The sequence below is a fragment of the Perognathus longimembris genome, chromosome 22, assembly GCF_023159225.1.
Source record: "Perognathus longimembris pacificus isolate PPM17 chromosome 22, ASM2315922v1, whole genome shotgun sequence".
Taxonomy (NCBI): domain Eukaryota; kingdom Metazoa; phylum Chordata; class Mammalia; order Rodentia; family Heteromyidae; genus Perognathus; species Perognathus longimembris.
The window spans coordinates 293,018-312,201 of NC_063182.1; the positions used below are offsets into that span (position 1 = coordinate 293,018).

At 40.8% G+C, this 19,184-nt stretch overlaps 1 protein-coding gene across 1 annotated transcript; it reads left to right on the forward strand.

Moving 5' to 3' along the window:
- The first annotated feature begins 7,261 nt into the window (after positions 1–7,261).
- On the forward strand, positions 7,262–15,387 carry Minar2 (membrane integral NOTCH2 associated receptor 2). The gene is made up of 3 exons (XM_048331469.1): positions 7,262–7,515; positions 11,518–11,739; positions 14,950–15,387. Exons 1-3 carry the CDS (start codon positions 7,351–7,353, stop codon positions 15,127–15,129), a joined length of 567 nt encoding a protein of 188 aa, XP_048187426.1. The 5' UTR covers positions 7,262–7,350; the 3' UTR covers positions 15,130–15,387.
- The last annotated feature ends 3,797 nt before the right edge of the window (positions 15,388–19,184 follow it).

Sequence of the window (19,184 nt, forward strand, 5' to 3'; positions counted from 1 at the left end):
GTTGACTGCTGGTGTATTCTTCTGCAGAAGTAAACTTTGCCTTGTCAAGTTACATTCAAGTTAGTGTCCTTGTTCCTATGCAGCACCCCAACATCCTGAGCTATTTCCAACCACTTTGGGGTCGCTCGGGATCTTTTATGTCACCTAAGGGAATCCTGGAAGCGCATCCTCACGTGGAGACACATCCTGCTGGAAGTGCATCCTAGGGAGGAAATGCATCCTGCTGCCTCTCTGTGGTGTCAGCCTCCAGGCTGAGCTAAACCCACAATCTCTTGTGGATGAGGACAGACTCAGAATCGAAAGCCAATTGGCAACTTAATAAAGGTCCCAAGTAAAGAAGCCCAAACAAATGGCCCAGACTAAGACTACAGTGACCAGGAAACTTTCTTCACGGGCCAAGGCAGAGCAACTCACGCCTATAAGTACTGTTTCCATGGTCAGGTGTCTCTGCGGGTTGTGTAAGACACATTCCAGACACAGGTAAAGGAAGGGTCTGGTCCATGGTTTTGTATTCTCCCTAGGGAAGCCATTTCTAACATGATAAAAGAGACCAATCAATACCTAAAAGGCATGCTATCTTACCCACCTGATAATTATTACCATCTCTAGAGAATACTTTTCCAGTCAGATGGAGAATAAGTATGTAAGTATTCAATGGGGTTAAGGTACATACATTTTCCTCAGAATTTCCTTATCATCATCAATCTATGTTCTGTCAAAGTTCCTGCCCATGAAGTGAAATCATTAGTGATAGCTGACAAATTATTGAATATAATACTTCTAACCAATAGCATTTTTAGACAAAGTGAGCAGCCTGGGATTTTTTGTGATCACTATAATTAAAAGCTATCTCTTGGGTTTTTAGAGCTGCAGCTATTATTCACTTTAGGTCATACATGTTGTGAAAGACAACTTGTAAACCAGCCTTATATATCTTCTACTTCAGTCAACTAGTCATAGGTAATTCTCTATACCAGAATAAAGGGCTAGGCATATGGCCTAGTGGCAAGAGTGCCTGCGTCATATACATGAGGCCATAGGTTCTATTCCTCAGCATCACATATAGAGAAAAAAAAAAAAAGGCCAGAAGTTGCACTGTGGCTCAAGTTGGCAGAGTGCTATCTTTGAACAAAAAGAAGCCAGGGACAGTGCTCAGGCCCCGAGTTCAAGCCCCAGGACTGATAAATAAATAAATAAACTTTTTGTTTTAAAGAATAAAAAAGGATATATACACAGTATTAATTATTGAGCATGTGTATTTTCAATTCTCCTGAAATAAAACCAATTAGGTGAAGCCCTTGATATCCACAATTTTCAACAGATTGTTTTTTCTATATATATATATATATATCTTTATATATACATATATTATAATGATATGTATAACATGTATTATACATATATTTATATTTATTTATACATATATATTATTTGGGGAGAAACAGTACTGGGATTTGAACAAGCGCCTTGCACTCAAGTGGTTCAACTGCTACATCACCACTTGAGTCAAGTCTCCAGCTTTCCTTGTGCTGATGATTATTTTTTCCACATCATATTTAATGTTTAACTCATATGATTGTGATTGATGAATAAACTCATAGAAAAAATGAACAGGGTGTAATCCTGATATAGCCTCCTCTCCCTTAGCTTTAGCATGCTCCCTTCCTAAGCAACAACAGGCTCATGTAGTAAGGGCGGCAAACATGTAGCCCCCCCCCCCCCCCCCCCCCGCTTCCCTGAGGCAACATTGCTTTAGGACATTTTATGACCAAGTAAGGCAACAAGATCCCCTTACAAGTGACCCTAGAGGTCAAGGAAGCTGAAGACACGCCCCCCCACCCTGACAGCAGCCATCAATCATAGGCCGACAGGGTGGAGCCCCTGATCTGCACGTCCACACGGCGGTCCCCGCCTCCAAAACCTCCTACGTTATATAAGTCACCCCAGACAACAGACCGCACTTCTTCTCACTTCTCCCGGTGAGACTGGGTCTTGCCAGTCCCTTTGCTGGCAATAAGCCTTTCCTTTGTTCTTCTTCTGTACCTGGATGTCTGCGTGGTTTCTGGCAGTTTGCCTATATATTCTAACAAGGGTGTCTAGGAATGTGGCTTAATGGTAGAGTGCTTGCTTAGCATGCATGAGGCTCTGGGTTTGATTCCTTGGTACCCCATAAACAAAAATAAATAAAATTAATTTTTAAAAATGAACAGGGGAGCTTATAAATATAACCAATGTCAGTAATGAAAAATTAACACAATAACAGAGTGCGATATTCACAAACAGTATGAGATTACATGAATAAAACGTCAAACTCAGATTAAATATATAGCTTTGTAGAAAAATACAATTTGATGAAAGAGAGAGAGAGAGAGAGGAGAGAGAAATCTAATCTTAAAGAAAACTGAATCTTATTTTAAAACATTTTTTCAGGGAAAATTCTAAGCCTGAATGAGTACAATAATGAAGCCTACTAAATTTTTAAAGAAAAAAGCACTAGTACTTTGCGAATTATCCATAGAAAAGAAATAAGGTATGCAAACCAAGTGAAATGTGTAAATAAGCCCCTATTTTGAGCCCCTAAAAACATCAGGCTTAGGCAGATTAGTAGGCCTGGGGAAGGACAAACTCAGGCTGGATAACAGGACCATGTTCTGGTAAATGTTACCCAAGCCCTTACTGAAAACTGGACAATGGGAGAATGTGGAATGTGGTTTTACTAACTGCTAACTCTACTCTGTAACTATGGGCTTGCTTAAATGAGGAATCACAGCTTTGATGTAATGACCATTGTGACTAAAAGGAAAACTGCAGAATTTCTGGAGAGTAATTATACTGATCTGGGAAGCATAGTAAAAATGCTAAAAGTTGAGCTAATATTCTGTTAGCCTAGCTGCAAAATTCCACTTCTATAAATGGCTTGTTTAACCTGTTTTTAACTTGCTTTGAACATCTGCATGTAGTACATGATGACTTGCATGTGGGACGTGTGATTTTTGCTCTTAAAAACCCAGCCCTAAGGAGGCTCAGTACTGTTCTTCACCATTCCAATGGTGGTGAACAGACGCTGTGCAGAGCTCAATAAAGACTCCTAGCCTGATTGACTGAGTGCTGGTGATCTTTATTGTGGTAGGTTCGAGTCCCACTTGGGTGGCCAGGATACTACATAAGGAACATATATTTAATTAAAAAGTTCATCATGAATTGATATATAAATTAGATGAGGACATTATGAAAAATTCATATTAGATACTCATTTATATATGCAAGCATAAAATTAAAAAAAACAAAATTTGCTTTAAAATGACATATTATAAGCAAATTAATTTTATTCTAGGAAAGTAAAGTTGACACTTTATTAGTGTAATTTGACCAGTGTAATAATGAAAAATCACGGGGCACTGATGGCTTATGCCTGGAATCTTGGCTACTCAGGAGCCTGAGATTTGACTATGGTGATTTGAAGCCAAACTGGGCAGGAAAAGTCTGTGAGACTCTTGCCCAATCAACAACTGAAAAGCCAGAGTTGAGCTATGGCCAAAGTGATAAAGCACTAGCCTTGAGTGAAAATGCTCAAGGACTGTCCTGATGATTTTGAAGATGGAATCTGGCAAGCTTTCTTCCTGGACTTGCTTCAATTCTCTATCCTCCGAATCTCAGCTTCCTGAGTATGTAGGATTACAGATAGGAGCCACTAGCACTTGGCTATTTATGTATAATTATACCCTTTGTTACTTTGGAATTACAGTATTAAATAAAGACAATGAAGAAGTAGAAATTCTAAACAAATGCTTATCCAGTTATTCTGAAGTAACTGATTTTTTTTCAGAGTTGATAGGAAATCAATAAAATAATTGTTATGATCAAATAAATTTGGATAATGTTAATATTTTTTAAGTAAAACTAGTAATTTTTCCATATGTGTTTATGATTACTAGCTACAGAAGAGACTAGACAGCATATCATTTCTGGCAATGCACAATTGGAACAGAAGGTTAGAAAACCACAGCACCTTCTTCATCAAATTTATTTGGACCCAATAAAAAATGTGCCCTAAAAAAGTTGGAAAAGACAAGAGAAACAATTATTTACTGAATAAAGGGTTTCATTGTGATCTTTAGACTTGATTTTTATGGCAGGCGAGAATTCTACCACTGAACCACCAGTGCTAGACTTCATTTATATGGAATGGGCCATCCAATAGGCTGTATCAAACCAAAGATAAAGATATCTTTTAAAGTCAATTTGAAGTTTCATAGGAGGAAAAATGTTGTTTGCCAAGGAAAATGGCCAACAATTTTATGGAAGGCTGTATGTCAGCCAGGGCCCAAAGAGAGTGATTAGGAGGTGGTCAACAGTCAGGAACCAGGGAGAAAAAGGCCCCAGGCAGAGGAGTGGAGGCAAAGGTTTGGTATAATAATGGTGGGGGGGGTGGGAAGGGGGCTAAAGTTCAACTTTCTGGTTTCTTTCAAATGGATAAGTAAGAAATGAGAAGTGACAGTTTTCACCCAGAGGACTGAGGACTGTGGGAGGAAAAGGAGCCTCTGGGACAATACTTGCAAGTGGAGACATAGTATATATGTGGGCAGCATGTGGGGCAACAATGAAATCAGAAGGATGCATCATTGCCTGTTTTCTCTCAGATGCAGATGATGGATCTGAAATACCCTGGGATGTGATCAACTTTACAGGCTCTAGGTATTCATGCACAGTGAGACCAAAGGAGGATGCACTTAGGGAAGGCAACCAAAATCGTAAAACCTCTGAATATTTAAAGTATTGGCTGTTGAAACAAATTCCAGGAAATGGAAACAGATTTTATTTTGTTCATGGTGGTGATGGTGTTGTTTTTCTTTTTTCTTTTTCCTTCTTTTGTTCTTTTCTTTGTCTTTTTTGGGGTGGCAAGAGTCACACAGAAATATAGGGAGGTAGGAAGAACAAATGCAGGCATGGTACATGGCAGACAATATGTGGAAAATGAACTATGCAACTGTGGCTAGGAAATGGAAGGAAAGGGAAGGAAGGGGTGATATTGTCAAAAAGAAATGTAGTCATTACCTGGCTTAGGAATTGGTAACCTCTCTGTATAACACATTAATAATAGCAACAGTAAAATTATATATACATATTTTTTCATTTCTTTATTGTCAAAGTGATGTACAGAGGGGTTACAGTTTCATATGTAAGGCAGTGCATACATTTCTTATCCAACTTGTTACCTCATTTTCCCCCACCTTCCCCCCTGCCCCGTTTCCCTTCCCCCCATGAGTTGTACAGTTGCTTTACACCATATAGTTTTGTAAGTATTGCTGTTGCATTGGTTTGTCTTTTCATCCTTTGTCTCTCGATTTGGGGGGATTCCCTTTTCCTTCCCTAGTTCCAATACACCTATATACAATATTCAGGTTACTAAAGTCAGTTACAGTGATATCAGGGGTAAAACCACGGCAAAGAAATATAAGAGAAAGGGGGCATAATTTCACATGGAATGTTGAAAATAACAAGAATGATAAACCACTTGTTTCCATAACTTGGAGTTCATTTTGTTTCACATCATCTTATGTGTTCATATGGACATAGATAGCTATTGAGCTATTGTGATCCTCTGCTAGGACTGTCCTAGACATACACTAATTATTACCAATGAGGGAAACCATAGGGCTTATGTTTCTTTGGGTCTGGCTCACTTCACTTAGTATGATTTTTTTCCAAGTCCTTTAATTTCCTTAGGGATGGAGCAATGCCATTCTTTCTGATAGAGGCATAGAATTCCATTGTGTAGATGGACATTTTCTTGATCCACTCATCTACTGAGGGGCATCTGGGTTGGTTCCATATTTTAGTAATGACAAATTGTGCCGCGATGAACATAGTACATTTTTTTAGGGAAAACTGAAAGTTCAGTTTATCTACCTCCTATTTTGGCTAAGGGAAGGCCCTAACCAAGTGTATTTGGATGTAACTTATGCGTCTCCTCTTGCCAATACCGGGAGCCAAAGACAAACTAAGATCTTCTTGAAGATGTGTGTTATTCTCCAAAGAATATTTTAGGAAAAGCAAGCAGTCAGTAAAATATTTGTTCATGTTCTAGCAGCAGCCAGAAATAATCCAGAAAATACCAAGCACATATGTGAACATTGAGTACATGTGATTCTTGAACAATGGTGGTTTAATTACTTCCTTCTTCACTGTTCTTGTAAAATATCTGTTACTTTTCCCACAAAAAGTATTTGAAAACTATCCAAAACGTAGTTCAAATATTATAAGTTTGTATCCAAATACTTTTTATAGAAAACATTAGTGCTTAATTAAGTTTACAACTGTAAGTAGGATAGCTTTTCGTTTTAAAAAATGCCCCCTCATTCTTTTCGCCGTCGGGAAGATAGAGAAGGGAAGTCCTCTCCGGCGGCCTCCGGGTTCAGGAAATCCCGGCTCCCGGTTCGCGGGAGCGGAGCGCAGTCCTGACCCCCGCGCGGGCGCCGTCCACCCGCACCCGCCGCTCTCGGAAGCCTTCCCGCGGGCCGGAGGGGCGGAGGCACGGAGGGAGCCTTCGTCCGTCCGACGTCTCCTCTTCCCCGGCAGACGGAGCGGCCAGCGAGGCGGCTCCGGGCGTCCTCGGCGGAGAGCGGGCGCCTCGCCGTCGCTCGCGGTGCGGCCGGCTGTGCGGTCCCCCCTCGCTCCTCCGCGCTCGAGCCGGGCGGCCACCGCCCTCCTCCGGGTTCAGACGAGCCCCGGGGACACGCGCGTCCCGGCCACCGCCCTCCTCCGGGTTCAGACGAGCCCCGGGGACACGCGCGTCCCGGCCACCGCCCTCCTCCGGGTTCAGACGAGCCCCGGGGACACGCGCGTCCCGGCCACGCGCGCGGAGCGGGGCCAAGGCGCGCCTGTGGCTAGGGGGTCCAGGCAGCAGGTCTGGCTCTGAAGGGAGTCCTCGCCGGTCCCGACTCGGACCCGGCCGAGACCCTGGGTCTGCTGAGATTTCTCACGGCCCCGGGGCGCCCGGGCCCGGCCGCGGTGACGCCCTTCGGCGGCCTTCGCCCGCAGGTCGCCGCTGGCCGTGGGCACGGCGAGACCGGCCGAGCTGCGCCCCCGCCCGCCCCCCGCGGTCCTTCCGTCGGGGTCGGCGCGGCCCCATTCCTCCCCGCTCGTCCGGGTCGCTGGTCTGTGGTGCGCGCCGCGGGGCCGGGCCCGCTCGGCGGCTGCGTCTCGGCGGGTCGTCTCTCCTCCGGTGTGCCGCCGAGAGGGAGATCTGGTTTCAGATGTCAGCTGCAGCCTCTCCGGGCCCGTTAATAATGGAAGAGGGTGACGGGAGCCGCTCCGCCGGCTCGGTGTCCGCGGGGGGCCGGGGGAGACATGGATCTTTCCGTTTTGCCCAATAACAACCATCCTGACAAATTCCTGCAGCTGGATGTGAAGTCGTTGATGAGAAGCCCAGCCTTGCTGCAGGCCAGCCTCGCGAGATTTCCGGGGGGAACTCCTCCTGCCGCACAGCACTGGCAAAACCTGGTCTACGCGCAGGTGAGATCTGGGGGTCCCCAACAGGGGTGGGGGCGGGGGTTCTCTGTGGCTTGGGCTAAAGAAATCTACAGGAGACGGAACGAGACAGCGGTTTTTTCTTTGCACATACCTTTCTCTAATCTCTTCTGTCATGTGTGAATTCCCCACCCATTCTTACCCCCAGCCCCCAGCCCTGGCTTCTCTCCTCGACTTCATTTTAGATCTATGAATCTTTGCTCCTTTCCTTCAGATCCCCCCCCCCAAAAAAAAAATCTGTTGTTATATTTCCACATAAGACTTCAGAGGAGAAAACTCTCTAATCTCTGGCTTTGGGGGTCGACCCAGCAAAGCCCTTAGGAGGTGGCAACGCACGGTGAGCCAGCCATGAAGGCAGCAGGGCCTCAGCCGCAGACCAGCAGGGAGGATTCAGACCCAGCGCAAAGAGAGGGGTGACTGAAGGGAAAGCACAGAGAAGCCTCCATCTTGGAAAAGTGCTAGCTCTTATTTTAGACTTGTGTATCTGCCACAGGTGTCTGTGTGGACATAACATATGAAGCAGACCTTCAGACCTAAAATAGCCTTGTTTTCATTTGCATCTTCCTTCTTTTTTGCTCGCCAAGACAGAAGAATAAAATTGTGATGAGTCCACGTGATGGAATAAGCGCCATGGCTCTGACTGTTACACAGCAAGTGAAACAGTCATCATCTTTATTTTAAAATGATAGGTCTAATGGGGTTAAGGGTTAGTCAGTTTAGAAACAGGAAAAAGGATTTTATTTCAGAGCAGATGTGGCTGATGTAAAAACCCCTGTAAGCCATTATCCTTTGGAGTGGTTCAAATTCCCTGAACAGGAATTTGTTTTCTTTCAAGAACAGTTGCTACTCATGAGTTGTCTTGTAAAGTGACTCCTTCGTGATACATTCGTGGGCACTTAGGGACATTTAGCATGAGATCATCCAAAGTCAAGTACACACAAGTGATTATGTCATTGTTTTCTCCACCTTATTTTATTTTCATATTAAGGTGGCCTAAGATGACAATGGAGTTTTGTCACTATTTTTTTTAGTTGTGTAGTCTTTTGTAGTCTTTCAACCTTCTGTCTTTCTGTTGTTGATTTGCAGTTAGTTTAGTTTAAATTAAAGATTCTTCCTTGATTTTGATAGGATAAAATGATTCAAAATTTATTTTAGAAAATCTTGGCACCACTTACTCTTTGAAGAGTTTCAGGAAAAATTTGTCTACAACCCACACATGAAGTATAAACAAAAACCTTGTTGGCATCTTGGTTACGACAAGGATTATATTGTACATACAACTAAAAATGGGAAAATTATTATCTTGGTTAGCCCAATTCACTAACCTAATTTACCATTCCACCTAAGTCAATATATTTGGTCTTTTAAATTATGTTTTACAACATTTACTCATGCATGATATATATTGATTTTTAGTCTTTTATTTTGCCCATACATAGTTTTCTGGTCAATGCTACCTTCTGCCATCTAGTTGTATTATATATCAATTACTGCTTTTATTAACCTAATTTTCTAATTTGTTGATTTGATTTCAGTTTCCACTATAATGTTAAATAGATGTTGTGTGGTTTCAATTATAAAATCAACACATGACAACTTGTTAATTTATGCAGGAAAGTCCATTTTAGTTGCACTTCAAAACCTGCTTTAGGGCTGGGAATATGGCCTAGTGGTAAGAGTGCTTGCCTCGTATACATGAAACCCTGGGTTCTATTCCCCAGCACCACATATGTAGAAAATGGCCAGAAGGGGCGCTGTGGCTCAAGTGGCAGAGTGCTAGCCTTGAGCAAAAAGAAGCAAGGAACAGTGCTCAGGCCCTGAGTCCAAGGCCCAGGACTGGCAAAAAAAACAAACAAACAAACAAACCTGCTTTAACAAATGACCTTCAATCATATATACTGTACTACTAAATCATCAGAGAAGCCACATTTTGAAGGATCGGATCTTGGAGTCTTTATTAGAGCATTAGCAGTCTGCAGGCAGCCAGTAAATGACATGTTCCAGAATAAACTTTAAAACATTCAAGACTAACATCTAGAAACAAGGACTGAAAATTATTCCTTTAGAATACTACCTTTGATTATCTTAGTATCTCTTATATAATAGTTTTTAAAAATCCAAACACATCATCATATGTGTATTTGGTTTTTTACTCTTGAGCCCCCAAAATTTATTTCCCTCATTTATAGAATTTTGTTATTTAGGAAGCTCAAAGAACAGTATGACATGTAAGTAACCTAACAAACCTAATTTTTCAATGCCAGAAGAATTACCTCTCTTAAAAAATGATAAAAGATGTCTGGGCTTAAGGCAAAAGAAACTTACATCAGAAACAACTTAAATTTCTTATCAAATTGTTTTTGCTTGATTCAGAAACATTACTTATCTTGCCATCAGTCTTTAAGATAAATGCCAAGTCAAAAAGGCTTTTGTTTTATTGGAGAGTTTAGTATTATGGATTAAAAACTTCTTTGAACAAACCAAAAACCTATTAAAGTCATAAAGGAACTCCACATTGATCTCTATGTATGTGGAAAGCTCAGGTATTAGGAAGTTGGAGAGACCCAGCATCCAAGAGAATGTGAATGCTTTATCTATATGATTTGTTTTCTTTACCTACCTGTCCTCAAAGAAGGAAATAAGATGTAATATTACTTTAAGGCTTTTGCTTATATAAAAACATATGTATTTCCTTATATAAATGCATATGTATTTATGTGTATGTGTATACACATATAATGAAACCTATATATCGCAATAGATGCTAGGGGCATCAGTGTATTATTTCAGAGAACTTCCTACTGAACTTTCTGTTTTGTAAAGCTGTAATATGTAAAATACATTTACTGAAACATTACTGTAAAGTGAAGAACTTGAACACCAGTTTTTAGGATTAAACAAATTTACCTTATTCAAGACTTCCTTCCTTTGATGCCCCATGAAAAATAAGACACTAGTTTATTAGATTTGCTTGTTTCATCTCAAATTATTTGGGACAATAAATACATTATTTTAGCGAGGTTCGGCCTCCACAATATTGCTATGGTTTTAGAGGGTGGGAGATCAAAGTGAAGCCTAAGCAGAAAACTCTGAGACTGTGTCTTGAAGGAAGCAGCAAAAATCCAGCCTGGAGGCATGACTCAAGAGGTAGAGTAAATAAGCCTAGCAAGAGCACAAGGCACTGAATTTAATCCTGGTGCCAGGATTAAAGAACAAAATAAAAAAGGAGTTAGGATGCTGGCCATCCCATTTGCCAAGGGGGTAGAGTGTATGTGACCACGGGCAGTGGTGCTAATGGTGGCAGAATCTTGGGTCCATTCAGTTAAATTTGTACTGAACTATACATTTATCATATGTATCCTTCTGTGTACACATATTATGCTTACGTAAAAAATTTCTAAGAAAAAAACCTGAGTGCCAATATTTGAGTCATCTAATAGGAAAAGGCCTCTAGACACATAGAAAAACAAAATGTTAAGTTAGCACAGATCTCAAAACAGCCTGAAATTGGAGGGAAGAGAGCATTTTTAAAAGCCAAAACATATTTTTTAAATGCCTAAGCATTATGTTATCAGTTGTGGAATGCACTGAGGGAAATGACACATCAGTAAATTGCCATGTGAGTAAGAACTTAGGAAAAAAAAAGGTTTTGTTTAGAATCTTACTAGGTGAATTAAAGAGTGGTATTGTCAACTGTACTTGTAGAATAACATTTCAATGGCCAAGCTGGCCTTGCTTTTGCTAGTCATTTTAGAGTTGGAACCCAGCAAACTTTTCTACCGGGGCTAGCCTGACGTACCCATGGTGGTGCTCAATCTCCTGAGCAGATAGGAGTACAGATCTGAACCATGAGCATCGGATTCTAGATTTATATTCTAGTTCACTGCCCTCGTCTGTTGTGTTTCAAGGCAGAATCAGAAAGTTTTGAGGTATGGCTTGCTAACCTTGCCCATTTTTAAGAAGTCTTGTCTCCTCTTCTCCTAACAGAGAGAAAATACCACTACACAACGAATTAAAGGATTCAGTCTGGAGGTCCCCCTTGTTGCTGATAGCCCTCACCCCTCTATGTCTTCAGTCATGAAGAATAACCCACTATATGGGGACATCAGTTTGGAGGAAGCTATGGAAGAAAGAAAAAAGAATCCTTCCTGGACCATTGAGGAATATGACAAGCATTCCCTGCATACCAACCTGTCCGGACATCTGAAGGTACTTTGACTAAAAAAATCCTCTTCAACTGATGAGGAAGATCAGGTGAAAGAAATTGTTGAGATAACAGATTCACTTCACTAGATACAAACTCTTCAGATTTTAGAACATTTTTTTCTTCCTCATATCAGTGGAGGATTGTTGTGGTTTGTTTAAGTTTTGTAATTTTAATATTAGTATGTCTATGTCATGTAGAAAGGACAAAAATGATACAGCATTGAAAAAGGAGTCTCTGAAAAGTCAAAGATTTTTGAAAATTTATTTTCAAAGACTACATGTGCTTTCCCTTAGTTTATAATCTTGTAACCAATTTAGGCTCATGACCCTTAACACATTTCATTTATTACATTTATTAAAAATATTTATGAAGTGTTCTGTCTTAGGCATTGTATAAGAAAATTCTTAACAATGATTATGTATTTCACGCCCATGCAATAATCTAAGATCGTAAATTTACATTCTGGTCATTTTCCCGTGTCTTAGTAACAAAGCAAAACAAAACAATAGAGGAAAACTATGCAATGAACTCATTCACCTAGTTTAAGATTTCCTTCTGTTTTCTCCGTTTCAATCCAATTATCACTTAATCCTAGAAAATCTGGAAATACCTGCAAAGCAAAGAAAGTGGTTCTCCATTGTCTGCAAGAACTAGATTTCAAACCAGCCTGGCCAGGAAGGCCTGGCACTTCCAGATTTACCCTTCATCTAAGAATGTATATCTGTTCCAAATCTCATAGCTTAAGCACTTGAAGACCTGTGTTTTTTTTTTTTTCTTTGAAGGGGAAAATACCTATGCACTTCTAAAGAACTCAAATGTGCACTTTCTCAAATAGCTTTCCTTCCTCCCTCCCTCCCTCCGTTTCCTTCCTTCCTTCCTTCCTTCCTTCCTTCCTTCCTTCCTTCCTTCCTTCCTCCCTTCCTCCCTCCCTCCCTTCCTTCCATCCTCTCTCCCTTCCTTCCTTCCTTCTCTCCCTCCTACCTTCTTTCCTTCTTTTACTTCCTCCCCTCTTTCTCTTTTTTCTTTTGTTCTCTCTGTTTCTCTCTTACTTTGTTTTTAAACTTATGCTGCTTATCAGAGGGGCTTCATACCAGGACTTCTGTTTGTTAGAAAAAATATATTGATTTATTTCACAAATACTCAAATATTCCTTGTCCTCTTCCCTTAATTTTACTGTTTTTGTGCATGACAGAGGGGCAGTACAGTGGAATATTTCATCTTAGTGGCAATGAAGAATGTATTTTTAAGTTAAACAATTATGCATAGGAATTCAATGCATGCATTGAATTAATGGAGTCATAGGTCTCCCACCCTAGCACAGTCTGCATGTGTTCATATGCCTCCTTCAAGAATGGACCTGAGGCCTGTTCACTAATTTAATAATGCTGTTTTTCAGCAGTAACCTAATTGAGAGAAACTTTTAGAAGCCACACATTTTGTTGTGTTAGAATTCCATTGTACACTTCATAAATTCCACTTCTACTACTACTTCCATCCTTATTTCAAAATTAGCAAACAGAACCCCTAACTCACTTTCTGTAATATTGTCACCACCACATTTTGGGTATCTTAGGCTATTTCTATGTTTTTTAATTGCTGTAAGTTTCTAAGGAGGGAAAGATGAAGGAAATCCAATGTTTAATTATCAAGGAAAGATAGAAGCAGAACTGAAAACAGGACAGTCTCCATTACTTAAGATTTTAGTGGAGAACAAAAAGCATTGAATTTGCAGACAAAGTGCAGGCCTCTCATTAGGTCACACACACACACACACACACACACACACAAAGATGAAAGATTAAGCTGCTTGAAACAGCATCCAAACTTGATTGTAATGTTTGAGTATTTGCCAAACTAGAAAGTTCAAAGCAATACAATTTTAGCAGGAGACTTGCATTGCCAAATCCACCCCTGCTTGCATATGCATGCACTCTTGTCTCCTACTTTCCGAGGTGTGAAGCTAGGTTAGTGATTGGAGGGTGAGGTTAAACAGCCCAGTTCAGCCCTTGCAAGCACCCAGGTGGCAGCTAACAAGGCCTGTGATGGCTTTGTGTTGATGCACCCTTTCCCGGTCAGTTTACTTGATGGCTACTCAATGGGAGGCCCAGGGATTGAATCTCTAGCACTCAAACAGCAGTGGATAAGAAAGAAGAAGTGTTGTTTTTATAAGTGGTGATTCTGTTGAAAAGGAAATGTACTCATTACATGACTTTTATGTAACTGTAACCCCTCTGTCCATCACCTTTACAATAAAATAAAAAAAATAAGTGGGGACAGTAAAATGGGCTGTGATGACTCAGGCCTGTAATCCTAGCTGCTCAGGAGACTGAGATATGAGAATCAGTATTCAAACAACTCTTGGTAAATATGCAGCCCAAAGCCTCAAGTGGAGCTGTGACTCAGGTGGTAGAGCACTAGCCTTGAGTGAAAAGAGCAAGTAAGATCATGAGGCCCCGAGTTCAAGTCCCAGTATTGGCACATGCATGTATGCATTCACACACACACACACACACACACACACACACGAGTGTGGAGCGTAGAGCTTGATATCTAGAGGATAGTTTTCTGGAACTGAAAGGAAGATGAAGCCACTGATTAAAAGACCTTGGTGGAGAACAGGACTTGCACCTGGGAGGATGTGCTAAGGTATTTCTTTTGGAAGTCAGTTTGTGCATGACAGGCGTGCTGTAGACCATGAAGCATGGAAGAGGCTCATAACCCCTTCCACGGACAGCAGCTGCCACACTTGCTGAAAACTTACCATGCATACTTATCCCAATTGTTGGACAGCAAGCCTCTAAGTTAATGTAAAGCTAAAGATTTTTATTCTATTTCAGCTTACTAACATGTCCAAGTACTATTTATAAGAGGTCATACATTTAAAAAATTAACCAAAAAGTGACATAAAGACTGGTTTGTGTTTCTGACTTTTCCATGTGAACAATTGAATACAGAAATTGTGCAGGCCTCCTCATGAATTTGAATAAAGACCTGCAAACTAACTCCAGGGACCTCTGGTCAGTGAGAAGGCTGGGGCAGCTTCTCAGGGCTGTTCAGAGAAACTTCCCCTCTCTTATTTGAGCTGTGGCCCTTAAGCCTCACCCAGGACAGTGCGACCATAAAGAGCATTTTAGAATCTTGTTCTGCAATCTCAGACTGTGACCAGGATTAATCGTGGATTGGTAACATTCTCTATGTAATCTATTTTTCAGGAAAATCCCAATGATTTACGGTTTTGGTTGGGAGATATGTACACACCAGGTTTTGACACCTTGTTGAAGAAAAAGAAGAAACGTGATAAGCGATCAAAATTATGCCATATGGGTCTGATTTTCCTTCTTGTGACTTCAGTCTTGGTTACCATAGTGACCATCAGCACATTTTTCACCTAAAGAGACTGTCTGCCGTCGATAGAGCCACCTTAAATTTCTTGAAAAGCTTTCTAATCATTTGCCCCGAAAATATGCTCATGCAATGTGGATGTTGTTAGTTTTTCAGCTTGGTGTGCTTGCCCTGTAAAATGGGAGCACTCCCTGTAGAATGGGAGCACTCCCTGTGTGAGATAAGCTGGCCTCTCTGCTTAGCACTGTGGAACCTGTGTACAAACTCTAGCCTTCCATTTGTCCTGTGGGAAACAGAACATTTTCCAAGATAACACCCACAGAAAAGTCACTCTATATCGCCAAAATTAAATTCTGGGATAGAGAACAAAACAGCATCAAGGATTTCAGCCACTTTGTGTTAGTACTCAAACAAGACTCACCTTGTTAAAATACTGCTAACTCCTCTCTGTCCCCATCCTCCTAACAAGAGGGAAGTTTGAGTCACTTATCTTTTTGGCCAGTTGCCAGGTAGACAGCTGAAGCTTGTGGTTGCACTGCTAGTGGGCTTGGATTCATTCTTTGTTTTCTCTTCATTTCTTTCTGTTTAAAAGGGAGTGGAGAAAGGACATTGTTCAAACCTGTTTTTGTCTTCCAATAATCCTTTATAATGCCCTCAATTTATGTTGCAATTTTAGTGGAACATACTGATGTAATTAATTATACTTAGATCCAATTGCATTGATTAATTCATTCAAATTAGCTAGTGTGACTCTTAATGGCAAGCAATATGTCTGTATCTCCAGTGTCTAGGTGAAGGGATCCTAGACAAGCAGAGGGACTATGCCAAAAGAATGAGTTTAAATACTAATTGTGAGATTGATTAACTGTTGGGCCTTCAGCAAGATATTCTTACATAGAAGTATAGCAATGTCTTCTCTCACCCTCAAAGTTGATGAACAGGACTAATAAGAAACCTAAGAACTATGCCCGAGTCCTAGTAGTAGTGTTATAGTTAGTGGTGGTTGTCATTACTAACTTGTGATAACTAACTGGCAGTGACCTGAGGTCATCTTCCATTGCCTGCACATACCTGGAAACAGAGCTGTGGACATGAGTTAAGTCAACGCCCTTTCTCCTACAACATCCTTCCTTATGTCTCTCCATTATTCCCTCTGCTTTAAATACCCCATCCTAAATCATTTGTGTGGATAGGAAGAGGTAATTTCTCTTCTTCCTGTCACAGTCAAGCCTATGTTTGGTACTGAAAACTATTGTGTTGTATATCTCCTAAAGATAGTTGAAATAAAATACCCTAACTGGACAACAAAATCATTGTACAAAAATTGTCTCAATTATCTTTATAGTTCCTAATTTCTAATTCTTCCTTTCCTTTGTGCTGGGTTTCCGTTTAATGGAGAACTGAGGGACAGGAGGAATCAATGTCGGGGGTGGGGGGGTTCCTACCAAGGGTAGACCTACTCTCTCTGTGGTCACCTCCTAGACAAAAGTTGGTATCACTCTATCACCATGCCCACTGTTTGCCTCTCAGAGATTCAAAATGCATTCTGGTCTCTAAGACATATTAATAGCATCTGTGCTGCCTTGGCCTACATTTGAATGTTGAAGACAATGTCCAGGTAAGACGGTAAAGGCACTAAGCAGGGGTAACCATAGAACTGTAAAATATCATGCCTATAATCTGGATTCCTCAGGGGGCAGAGATCTGGAGGTTCTTTTTTGTTGTTGTTTGGTGGTGGTGGTGGTGGTGGTGGTGGTGTGTGTGTGTGTGTGTGTGTGTGCATGGGCGCGGGCACATGCGAGCGTTAGTGCTGGGGCTTGAGCTCAGGGGTTGGTACTCTTCCTTAGCTTTATGCTCCAGGCTGGCATTCTACCACTTGTGTCAGAGCTCCACTTCTGACATTTTGTGGATTTATTAGAGATAAGAGGCTTAGGGACTTTCCCTTCTTGGCTACCTTAGAACAATGATCTCAGATCTCAGCTTCCCAAATATCTAGGATTCCAGGCATGAGCCATTGGCACGTTGGTCAGGAGGTTCATGTTTTGAAATGAACCCGTACAGAAAAGCTCCATCTACAGATTTACCATTAAGAAGCTTGGCTGGAAAGGCACTCATGAAAAAAAGACTGCTCTTTTTTGCTTGTCTTATTTTTACCTGTTAGGTTTGTATGTAGAAGGCCTACAAGAAAGTAACATATTAAATTTTCTAGAGGAAAAATTCCAACCATAAAACATGCATTTTCAAGTGCTACTTCCAGATTTACTACTTCCAGAAAGATGATATTGTTTTCTCCACATACTTCATTCCTGGTTTCTCCTGTGTTCATGTTTCTGACACCTTATGGGAAATTCCATGCCAGCAATATACCCAGGCAAAGTGTGAGGATGCCGCAGGTACTCAGAGTGCACTGCTGCCACCTGGTGGGCACTCCTATTATTCCAGAAACTCACCCCTGAGGACCCAGATCTCTAGCCAACGCTTTGCAATGACTCATTTTGCTACTTTTCCTGTCTTCCCAGAAGAGAGAGGATTTCCAGGGAGTCACTAAACACCTGGCAACTGAGCTGATGACTAGTACACATCATGTGCTAAAGCTAGAAGTCTCCCAGAGATTGCCTGCTCCTAAATTAAACAATTGACTGTTTTTTTCAGATCTGCTATTATCTTCTGACTTTGTACTCTGCTTTGTGCTTAGTAGTAGTAGTAGTAGTAGTAGTAGTAGTAGTAGTAGTATTGTGTGCTGACACTGGGGCTTGAACTTGGTTTATGGGCTATTTGTTAACTTTTTCACTTATGTCGGGGTTCTACCACTTGAATTACCACTCTACTTCAAGTTTTTTGCTAATTCATTGGAGACAAAAGTCTCACAGTCTTTGCTGCCTTATCTGGCTTTGAACTGTTAACCTGATATCTCAGCCTCCTAAGCAGCTAGGATTACAGACATGAGCCACCAGAGCCAGGCTAAATATTTAGTTCGCATGTATGATGCAGTGCATGAAAAAATTATAAACTTTAATTGGACAAGGTCATTTAAATTTCAACTTCTTTAGGTTTTACTTCCATCTTCACAGAGTCTAAAGATCTTGTGTTTTTTTCAGGAAAGACTACTTTTTTTATTCCTTCCAGGATACTCACATAGTCTGGGCTTGCATGCAGTTTAAAGTGAGAAGATTCAACTAAAGCGCTCAGCCACCTGGGAGGCTGAGCCAGCCCTGCCAGAGTGGTTGCTCTGTTCACGTATGTGGGTATTCAGACCCATGTGCTCAGTAGTTCTGTGAGAACTACTGGAAGAGTCAGGATGGAACTGCAAGCCTCTTTTCTCAAGGAAGAGTGAAGGCTTCCCGTCTTCTTCCTGACTCCATCATAGTCTGCCTTGCTTCCTCCTACCTCCTGAGCAAGTATGAAGTGTTTCATAATACATTGTTTTTCTTCCATATTTCAAACTTACTTATAAAAGACTCAGGGTATATGCAGAGTTGCATGTACACATATGAACATGTAAAAACAAAGTGTACAAAACCTATTGAAAAGAAAAGTTTGACTATAACATCTTTTTAAAAGAACATTGAGCCCCAAATATACTATATTTCTTTGTTTCATTTTTAATTTTCTTTATTCAATTCAACATATCAATTTCTGATTCTGATACGTCTTGATCAATGGTCTACCCTTTCCATAACTCTTTTTCATCTCTCTATTCTGTTATCTTCTGCCAGAGGAAGGGTTCAAGATGGTGCATTTTCATTTATACTATACTTATTGCTTTGAAGTTCCTGACAGCAAAAAGGTAAAACTTACTATGCTTGTTAAACTTGCAATTATTTATCCAACTAAGAAAGAAGCATTGCAATCCCTCACACTTGAATTAGTTTCAGAGTGGGAAAAATACTCTGAAACTTGTTGAGAGAAAAACTGAATCACAAAACAGTTGGCTAGTCCATATTCAAAAGTATTTCCATAAATATAAATAAAACCAGAGTTAATTAAGCGTCTTTCTGAAAATACATTACTTTAAAGGCTGACATTAGAATCAGTAACTAATCTAGTTGTTCCATTGTTCTTCCAGCCCAGAGTTTTTCTCTATTTGTTATTTTGTTCTTTTTTA